Genomic DNA, 10813 nt, shown 5'->3' with positions numbered 1-10813 from the left:
CAACGGTACGAGACTCCAGTAAAAACTCTTTTTCGACAGGGGGATTTACACTCGGCTTTTTTTGAAAATGAGGTGTAAAACTTGAACAAAGCAAACTTCTTGAACTTTCGAAAAGCTTTTGTACTCACTCTACTTTACTTTGTCTTTAGCAAGTCTTCATCCTTCTTGACCGATGTAACTACTCACATTGTCAAATGCTTTGGAGTAGCCAGGAGAGTTGAGTTGTCGTCTCGCCTATTTTATCTAGGACCTATGTATGTAGCCGGAAAGTCCTCTAGTTGCTGCCACACGCCCGCAGGCTCTGGGCGGAGGACAATTTTCACGACGCCATTATGGTGGACAGCAGTTTCGTGCATTTTGCTATGCCTCTTTGGCCAGCTCCCAGGTTAGCGTTACATGATGTAACATCATATTACAGTATTTCCTCTTTTTGCAACGGTAGCTGTATAATTAAATTTATGCTTGAGCTTCTCAAGGCAGTTTCCTTGTCGTGCTGAAAAATAATATCAGTTGTGGGATTTTCCCTTGGGGAATCGTACACCATCCATATTCGAATTTCAACAGATGTGCTGAAGTTGAGCATCATGTCGATAGCCGTACCTATGTGCACTGTGCATGCAGGCTAGTCAGTCTGTGTCTACGGGAAGGAAACGAATTGTGCTGCGCCCCTTCCGCCGGCCCCCGTTTGAGGAGGCCAACTGTGCACCAGGGAGCCTTACACAATGACATGCAGGGCTCCCTGCTGAGCACTGCAGCATGCAGATATTAAACTGACATCTGAAAAAGAAAATTCTTGCACGTGTATTATATTCGCATGTGCTGCTGGTCCACGTACATGTACGTTAGGCACCTGGACATCTGGCGATGCAAGCTGGTTTCCAAACGTGTGCGAGAACCATTTCTCATCACAGAAGAACGTATTTTCCTTGCTGGGTTATTCCGAAAAAAAGTCGACCAAACATCCAAAATCTAAAGACAGACAACCATACATACTCTAATTTCAGAAATTTTCGGTGGTCAGTATTTTCGGTATGAGGGCAAAAGGCCAGGTTAGGTGAACAGAAATTTCGGTACAGAGAAGCAGTTCCGTATTGGATTATGTGTGTTAGTGTTTGTTCGGTGTATTGAAATTTTAGGTATGAAACAGACGCACCGAAAGTACCGAAAATAAAAGTACACCGAAAATTTGTGAAATTTACAGTAATTAATTATTCTGCACACCATCTGCACTTTGAGATAATTCAGATTCACTTGGAGAAAGTGGATCATACAGTGGTGTCGGGCGCCGAAGAACGACCAGGCTAGAATTTCATCAAGCTCGGCATACCAATGTATACGCGCGGTGACTCAACGACTGCATAGATTGCAATACATGAAAATAAAAAATGGTGTACTCTAGCTTAGGCTAGGAGGCTTAACCCCCCCCCTGTTCTTCAGCGACCAACAGTACATGTACTAGTACATGTGTCTGCACACACAACAGAGGCGAAAGGCTGTGTACGAGCTGTAACTTTTTAAAGTTTCACGCATTTCAGCGATCATCAGACAGCAGCATCACCTCGAGCTTTACCTCGAGCTGCCTAGACCGGCCTTGTCTGTGTGTGTGCACATGTACGTATGTTATCCAGACTTGATGTCAGAGCAGATCCAGTGAAGTTTCAAGAGCACAGATAACTGGGCAGCCCCAGCCCCCAGGGTTGCCCCAACCAAACTCCAGAGACCCTTGGAAACAGAATGCCCCCCCCCCCCTTCCCCCACGGGCTGCCCCAACCAGAGACTCTTGGAAACAGAATGCCCCCACCCCCACCCCGCCACACACACAGCAAGACACATCATCTAATTTCATAATTCCATAGATTGTGGACATGCTTTTATAAAATGCACAAGCATACCCTCAAAGGTAAAACTCCAACAGGTGGTGGTGGTGGTGGTGGTGTTGCTTCTGCTGCTGTTGCTGCTGGTGCTGTGTGGTTATAACTGTATTGGTGTTGTTGGTGTCGATGTTGCTGCAAGGTTGCTGGTCCGATGATGATGAAGTTCCGCTTCCGCTCCCAGATCCGGTTTTCTTCAAGGTTGTGCGGCCGTCGAAACTAGCCTACATCTACAAGGCTTTACCTGCTCGGGACTTCGGCTCAACCTTTGTAAGTGTGTGATAATTTGTGGATGGCCTCTAAAGTCAACCTCTTGAATTGCGACCACGAGTATCAACAATAAGCGAATAACTTCACAATCTCCAGACCTAGCGACCATGTGACTGCATGCTATCAACCTCACGAACAGCGACAGCTCGCGGATAGCAGCACTTTGCTCATGCACAATTGAGACATTATGGCAGATGGAGTGCAGCGCCCTAATGCACATTGCTCTGTTCCACCATCCGTATTCTTGTCTCCTTCGATAGCTCAGTTGGTAGAGTAGTCCACAGGCCAAGGTGCAAAAAAGTGACTATTCGCTCTTTTCGCTCCCGTTCAAGGGGGACAAAGGTTTGCCATGTGCAAATGATAGAGAATGCGTAGAGCTTTCAGGATCTGTGTCACTTGACCCAGAAACATGGGGCTTTGTTGACCAAATCGACGAAATACTTCTTGAAGAGTGTTACCATAGCAACCAAAGTGATAATTCCCAATTTAGGTATCTTGCAGATTAAATACTAACAGTGTTGCTTTGGAATGAAGTAGCCAAGGCCCAGACCTAGCTGTGTACAAATTTTCATGATGATCGGAGGTGTCTTACTACCTCAATAGCATTGCTTGGAATAGAACACAATAGCGTCAATACACGGAATGCAATAATTATTTATAAGTCACATTTGAGAAAATAAATTTTGCAAACAAGGAGCCTGCACAAAATAGGAAATGTTGACAAGTAGTCAAGCACACTAGAAGGATACTTTATGATTCCTAGCATGAAGGCGGAAAGTCTCAGCTGTGAAGGACGTCGTTGGCGGATGTTCATGCATGTCGATGACGATACTGGCAAGACCACTGGACAATACGGTCAAACCACGATTCAAGGACGCAAAGCAACATTCCACACAACTTGTGTGGCTCAAAGATGCGAAGATCAATAAAATGGGAAGCTACATGTATGCGAACAAGAATCATGCAAAACCGAATGCCTCAGTAAAATAGTACTGTACTTCGACTATGACACTTTAGATTCGCCTATGCACATCTGTTTCCCGCTTCCGTAACCTTGTATTGGCACATTTAGGGTACCCTGTAAGAAGGCCATAGGCCTGTGGGGCTCGCCCTATCAAAAATTTAATAATAATAATAATAATGGACAATAAGCAGCGGGTAACAAGCAGCAGTTTCACACGACGATCGTTTCGCCGTATAGATAAGGACGGCTCATCAGGTGTGCAAGAATGGACTCAGATGGAGAGCCAAGGATAAATTTATAGTAAAGAAAAAAAGGACCACTAAACTACAAGTTGCGCTATAATGTCCACTAACACCACCAGTTACTAAACAATCAGCTCATACGATAACATTGCACGACACTGACCGACTGTACTGACGTTCTACAACTAACTTGGTAAAACCTCTAGCACATCTTGGATGCGCACTCCAACAGCCTTCCAAGAGAATCCTGACATTCCACCCCAGCAATTTGCATACAGACGATATCATTCGTGTAAGGAGGCCCTGACTGTTGCAATTGTGTTATAATTGATAGCTGGATGAAAGATTTGGATAATGGGAAGGTTGTTGGCGTAGTGCTTGCTGATGTCAGGAAAGTGTTTGATAGAGTCAATCACCAGTTGCTGTGAATAAGTTATTTGATTGTGGGATTGGTGACTCGGCTCTGGCATGGTTTTTAAAAAAGCTACCTGAGTGATAGAACGCAGCAGCTCATTGCACCAGAGGGCCTGCCACGCGTTTTGGGGCCTGTCCTTTTCAGCCTCTATGTCCGTGGTCTCCCCTCCTGTGTGAACAATTCCACAGTTCTGCAGTTTGCGGATGATGTGAATATGTACGCAGCTGGAGACTCTGCTGAGGAAGTCATAGGAACGTTGAACGGAGATCTGCTCAAGCTGTCTGCCTACCTGAAAGGGAAGCGCATGACGCTGAACCCAGCAAAAACGAAGTTCCTCCTCCCTCACAGACAGACAGCAGCAGTGCCTGGTTCCGCCAGTGTCGTCATTGACAGCATCCATGTTCTTCGAGCGCAGTCCGCACGCTATCCTGGCATTGTTATTGACGAGCACCTGACTTTTGGGTCACCAATTGACAGCTTGATTGGGTCTGTCAACAGGAAACTCGGTGCCTACCACATGTCAAGATATCTCTTGCCATTTCACGCACGGCGTAGCTTTTATCTTAGTGTCATTCAGTCGTCATTGGAGTATGCAAGCAGTGCTTACGTCCTCACCCTTAGTTCTTACTATTTCAATAAGACAGTATGTCCGGCTATTTAACAGGCGCCTAAGAATAGTTTTTGGTTTCGATAACTTCACCAGTGCCTCACATATTCTTAGCCTTTACAACCTCTCCCACATTTCCGTCCGAGTCAATTTGAAGCTTTTTATTCTTGTACTTCGCTCTGTCCATAGCGGCACATGCAGCTCTCTCCTACAAGAAATTTGCCATACCCGCTCCTCTAGTGGCACACTACTGCCGTCACTAGGTCCCAAATCTCTTTTACTCTGGCCTTGCCTTCTGCCTGCACTAAAGCTGCTTTTCTCGTCTTGGCTACATAGGTTCTGGTTAGTGGAACATGCTGCCTTCCACTGTTCGTTCTTGTACAGATTATCGCACATTTATTCGATCATGCTTAACCTTTCTAGGGGCTCCCGTAAGAAGACCATAGGGCTGTGGGAAACACCCTAGCAAAATAATAAAAATAATAATAATAAAATAGTAAGTTGGAAGGCTGTTGGTGTGCGCATCCAAGATGTGCTAGAGTTGTTAGCCAGCTAGTTGTAGAAATACAGTACCGTTGGTCAGTGTAGTAGTAGTAGTAGAATTTATTATTTTGATAGGGAAGGCCCGTCGTGCAATGTTATGGCATGAGCTGATTGTTTAGTAACTGGTGGTGTTAATGGCCATTATAGCGTAACTTGTAGTTTAGTGGTCCTTTTTTTCTTGCCTATAAATTTATACTTGGCTCTCCATCCGATCCATTATCTTCTTCGTATCCTGTTTAGTCTACCCCCTCTCTACCCTTCTGCTTCCCTGTATGTCCTTGCAAATGCTTGCCCACTGTCGACCCACCGTCAAAAATTAATTTGCACTTTTGCTCACAAATTTAAACTAGCTCTACATCCTCCTCATCTTAACGTGTATAACTGGTTCCGAATCACAGATGGCTCCCAGACAAGATGCTCTGTTGCCCTCCCCTTGGCTAAAACATCCTCCCTTGTACGCTCTCCACTCTTTGTTGCTTACTCTGCTTGGCTTGCGCTGCCCGCTACTACGCGCAATGCCAGTACCCTGGACGCATTTAAATCTGCTCACTAGATTCACCATCACCTGTCCCTGCCATGCTTCTCCGTCTTGACCATTACTTTTCTTCTTTTATTCACCATGGTTGGTTAACACCCACATCTCCCGTACTGGCTGATTTTCTTCTCATGCCATGAGGTGTTGTCTATAATAATAATAATAATAATTATGCCAATACTATTATAATCAGAGCCTTCATGCTAGGAAATCATAAATTATCAATCTAGAGTACTTGACTACTTGTCAACATTTCCTATTTTGTGCAGGCTCCTTGTTTGTAAATATTTTCTCAAATGTGACTTATATTGCATTCCGTGTATTGACCCTATTGTGTTCTATTCCAAGCAATGCTATTGAGGTAGTAAGACACCTCCGATCATCATGAAAATTTGTACACAGCTAGGTCTGGGCCTTGGCTACTTCATTCCAAAGCAACACTGTTAGTATTTAATCTGCAAGATACCTAAATTGGGAATTATCACTTTGGTTGCTATGGTAACACTCTTCAAGAAGTATTTCGTCGATTTGGTCAACAAAGCCCCATGTTTCTGGGTCAAGTGACACAGATCCTGAAAGCTCTACGCATTCTCTATCATTTGCACATGGCAAACCTTTGTCCCCCTTGAACGGGAGCGAAAAGTCACTTTTTGGCACCTTGGCTTGTGGACTAGAGCGGAAGACTGTAGTGTGCGCATCACTGGGATGTGCAGTCATCTTTAGGTCGCTGGTTCAAATCCGGCTCGAAGGATTTTTTTAATTTTTTTTTCTTTTCTGACGGATTTTTCTACAGGCTTCCTGACTGTAAAAGTCCTTGTTCAGCAGAGATTTGGTTGGGGCAGCGACGACTTCCTTTGAACATTTTTTCGTAGTTGCAACTTTATTTTCTGTGTAATTCTGCGTGCAGAACTGGCTGCATTTGTTTGTTGGTTCCAAACTGAGTGCTTTTCTAGTTCATGCAATGTACTCATCAGTTTGAAGGAGAGTAAGTTGCAAACGGGAAAAATTCTGGAGAAAAAAGTTGCTGTCACCGCCAGGACTCGAACCAGGAACCCTCGGCCTTGCTTAGCAGGCAATGTAGGCAAATTAACATGCTGTAAGTAACGCATATGGCCGATTGGTTTGCAGGCCTGCCTGCGAATCATGAGGTCCCGAGTTCAAGACCCGCGCTGGTAGCAGGGAGCGTGTAAAAAGACTTTTTACGCGTGTTGAACTGCGCCGACACCCACGGTCAACTGGGTACTCACAGCTCGGAGTGAGAATAACAAGGATGCAGTTCACAGGGTTATGGGCCGTTACACGCCCGATTGGTTGAGAGACTCACCTCCTCTCCCCTGACTCACTTGTGAGGTCTGCATTCGCCACTAAGGTTAACAGGCATAGTGGTGGCCTGCGGATGCGAAGGCTAGTTTGTGTGTTTCTGAACGAACATTCAAGCGATGCCGACGCGGATCCCGCGAATATTATTATTATTAAGTTGTAGCCTGCAGGCATGGTGACTGGTGTACGTAGGTGCATGTGACTGCTTGTTCAACCATGTTCGATTGGGAATAAGGACCGAATACTGCATTGCAGCCTTTTCGGACCAAAACAAGTTGACTCGGCGTCCAAAAGACTATAACATATGGGCCAATCGCTGTCATCCGCACTTTTAGTGATATTTTGCATACAAATCCCCATCTAGTAAGGTGCCGTCACCCAGTTTCGGTGGAAGTGCGCGAGTTCGATTGGGAATAAAGGAGGAACGAAGCGTCTCAGTTTCCTCGTACAACTGGTGAAAATTTGATTTTAGGCTTAACTTCCTTTTGTTATTGTAAATCTACAAATTTTTGGCCCATTCAAATTTTGGACTCCCAGGGTTAAACCCATTTCGGCCACCCAGGGCTAAACCCATTTCGGCTGCATCAATTTTTCACCCTGTACTGCCACTGCCTGTACACAATATCACACTGAACCTTTCAAGACTAACATTTCGGCTGCAGCAAATTTTCGGCCAACCATGACCAGGCGGAAAGTAGCCGAAAATAAATATGCGCCGAATATTTACAATATAAGGACTTGCTTGCTACCGTGTTATTCACCATTGTATTCGACTTGATAAGTAATGGTACGAAAGGCCTAGTCGAAACTAGAATAGCTTTGTGTTTTGATTTGCTTCCCTCCAACCAAAAATCTATTGTTTGTGTGTGTGTGTCTGTGTCTGTGTGCGTGTGTGTGTCTGTCTGTGTGTGCATGTGTGTGTGTGTCTGTGTGTGTGTGTGTGTGTCTGTGTGCGTGTCTGTCTGTCTGTGTGCGTGTCTGTCTGTGTGCGTGTGTGTGTGTGCGTCTGTCTGTGTGTGTGTGTGTGTGCGTGCATGCATGCATGACTTGTCTTGCGACGACTGTGCTGTGCGGTGTTGTGGGTGTTGTCAGGGCCACTACCCCCGGCCGACGTACCTAGTACCAGGCGAGCCACGGAAGATGTGCACGCCATCGGAATTTGTGGAGGCACACCACAACATGGACGGTGCCACGGTACTGGTGGAAAGAGGGTACGTACATTAAAACCTGTAAGTAAAGACCACCGTGACTAGCAACCAGCCTGGTACTACAGACCACCGTGACTAGCAACCAGCCTGGTACTACCGACCACTTTGCCAGGCACGGACGGTCTCACACTCATATATGGTTGTGCGGTGCAAACCTCTAACTAAGGACCACCTGCCACTAAAGACCGCTTTTTCTGGCCCCAAGGGGTGGTCATTAGGTACAGGTTTTACTGAACGCACAATATCCATACTAATTCATTTCTATTTGAAGGATTCTCATAAGTACATGATGGACATGTAAATAGACACAAACAAGGCCAGTTCTGTCATTCCCGGCAGTGTGTGTCCAAAAGAAGCTGTACGCACAGCTGTACGAGCAGCGCATACGTGCCTGTGTGAATGCACTTGCATGAAAACGACGTCTGCCCGTACGTGGAATCCAAAACATGGCGCGTATTGTAACGTAGTATGAATAGCCTATGAGCGATTCCGAAATTCCGCTGACTCATCCTTGTGACGTGTCTTTCGCATACCGTATTTTACCGGTTGTCGGTCGGCCCCGGTTAGAAGTCGACCTCCAAACTTGGGGCCTCGATTTACCGGTTTAGGGGCAGTTGTACCCCGGCTGTAAGTCGGCTACCCCATTTTAGGTCGGTTTAGGTGCAGTTATACCCCAGCTGTAAGTCGGCTACCCCATTTTAGGTCGGTTTAGGTCATTTTACAAAGGTGGACTTATAGCCGATAAAATACGGCACTAACCTCAATACTTGCCCTCTGTTCTGTGCCATTGCAGTGACTGTTCATTTCTGACCAAGGCCTTGGTAGCACAGGAGATGGGAGCTGCGGCCATCCTGATCTATGACCTAGACGCGGACAACTTCAGTCAGTTCGTGGACATGGTGGACGACAAGACAGGGCGTGGTGATGACGTGACCATCCCCGTGGCGTTCATCGTGGGCACGGACGGGTGAGCGCAGGAACTTGGTCACGCACATACATGCACGCTCATGCATGCACAAACACGAGTACGCACACACATGCACACACATCCACATGCAGAGTTGACAAGACAGGGTGTGGTGCTGACGTGACCATCCCGGTCGCTTTCATTGTGGGCACGGACGGGTGAGCGCGGGAGGAACTTGGTCACACACATACATACACACACACACACACACACGTACACACACATGCAGAGTTGTCCCACAGAAGCCTTGTATAAACAGCAATCTCACATTGGTCTACCTCGTAGCAGTTTGATAAAAAGAAGGGACGAAATGTTACGAGTTATGACTAACTGTCCACCAACGTAACCAGGTCATATCGCACTCGCTGACTTTATATACTGTAAACTGCCTAATATTCGCGACGGATTAATGTTCGCTATTTTCGCGAGAAGAGCGTAGCGCGAATATTAACCATCGTGAAATCAAGCTTCAACAGTGGGTGTATGTAGGTGGCCCCGGTGCTTCGCGAACTTTTGCCATCGTAAACTTGCTGGTTCTAAGAAATCGCGAAAATTTAGTGACACGAATATTGGGCGGTTTACAGTAATCTGGTTATGTTGGTGGACAGTTAGTCATAACTCATAACATGTTGTGCTTTCTCTTTATTCATGATTACTTTGGCTCCGCATCCGAGTTCATAATAGATTGGTCGTGATTATTAAGGCGGCGAATGAATGCGATGCTTGTACGTGTGATTGCGTGCTGTGTCTGCAGGTATCACTTTTCCAATGCCTTTGTTGAGGACGCGTTGCTTGAGCAGATCGATATTGTTATGCCACTCAATATTACCTCAGAGCCGAACTTCATGGGCAAGTGGCCGCCGTGGGCTCTCTACTGAGTGTCTGCTCCTGCTGCTACTAGTCTATCCAGCCTTGCCATCAATCCAAAGCAGGACTGCTGCTACTAGTCTATCCAGCCTTGCCATCAATCCAAAGCAGGACACCCGCATGATTAAACTGTTTACCGGTACAAAGGCTCATGTTTATTGTATACGTGATGTTTTGGTCCCTGGAAGCAGGACTGTCCTGCGCAAAGCAGTGCGGTTTGGACAGCCTGTCCTACTCCTGCTGGCTCTGTCCATCTGTCTGTGTGTGTGTGTGTGTGTGTGTGTGTCTCTCTCCCTGTAGCAGCTTTTCCGTACTATTTTCTTCATCGGATGACTTGACCCGTATCACCTGCCCGAAGGGATTATATGTTTTGTAGATTTGTACTACGGTAATGATTAATTCAAAATGTTGATGTTCAAGACAAGATTGTTATTTGTTTGCTGGATTTGAAAAGATGTTTAGTCCACAGATGCAGTTGCTCTCCCTCCTTCTCTGCCCTGCCGTCGGCTTTCGTTTGTTTTGCTTCCTTCATTGGGAGATGATTCGGTTGGTTGTTGCGCTTCTCTTCCTGCACTATACAGGAACTGGTCATGTCAAACATATTTTCCGCCATACGAGCAACAAAATTCTATTGGAAATGCTTCAATGTGTTTTACTATTGCCACCGGGGTGCTGCGGTTTGGCTCCCGCTTCTCTCAGCAGGCTGAGCTTGAAGCCCCTTGCTGTCAGTTGTCCTAGACTAGAGTACGTGCTGTTTCTTAGGAGTTTTGCTAGAAAATTTCATTTCCAATTTCGTTCCTTGCCCATTCTATCGATCTTGGCTAGAGTTTCTGCCAGGTTTTTATTAGAGGTTTTGGTCAATTTTTTAACAACGAAAATAAAATAAAAATGGCAACCACGCCGACATTCCTCTCTGCATGTGAGTGTGGGGGTGTGCGTGCATGGGCGCGTGGTATGTGTGCCGTGTCAGATTCCTAAGACCTGGTTTCTCTCGTCTCTTCCTT

The 10813-nt window shown here is 46.0% G+C and overlaps 1 protein-coding gene across 1 annotated transcript; it reads left to right on the top strand.

Annotated features, from left to right (window-relative positions):
- The first annotated feature begins 106 nt into the window (after positions 1-106).
- LOC135824660 (protease-associated domain-containing protein 1-like) lies at positions 107-10713 on the top strand. The gene is made up of 5 exons (XM_065337380.1): positions 107-385; positions 2014-2141; positions 7860-7978; positions 8769-8942; positions 9697-10713. The coding sequence occupies exons 1-5, from the start codon at positions 253-255 to the stop codon at positions 9818-9820; spliced, it is 678 nt and encodes a 225-aa protein (XP_065193452.1). The 5' UTR covers positions 107-252; the 3' UTR covers positions 9821-10713.
- The last annotated feature ends 100 nt before the right edge of the window (positions 10714-10813 follow it).

Source organism: Sycon ciliatum, chromosome 9, assembly GCF_964019385.1.
Source record: "Sycon ciliatum chromosome 9, ocSycCili1.1, whole genome shotgun sequence".
Taxonomy (NCBI): domain Eukaryota; kingdom Metazoa; phylum Porifera; class Calcarea; order Leucosolenida; family Sycettidae; genus Sycon; species Sycon ciliatum.
This window is presented reverse-complemented; position numbering and strand designations above follow the sequence as displayed.

Bases quoted from the DNA above. Each gene is read 5' to 3' on its own strand.
- LOC135824660 (XM_065337380.1), top strand. From the start codon at position 253: ATGTATGTAGCCGGAAAGTCCTCTAGTTGCTGCCACACGCCCGCAGGC. The intron at 2,142-7,859 runs GTAAGTGTGTGA...GGGTGTTGTCAG, and splicing joins GGGACTTCGGCTCAACCTTT to GGCCACTACCCCCGGCCGAC. The intron at 8,943-9,696 runs GTGAGCGCAGGA...CTGTGTCTGCAG, and splicing joins TTCATCGTGGGCACGGACGG to GTATCACTTTTCCAATGCCT.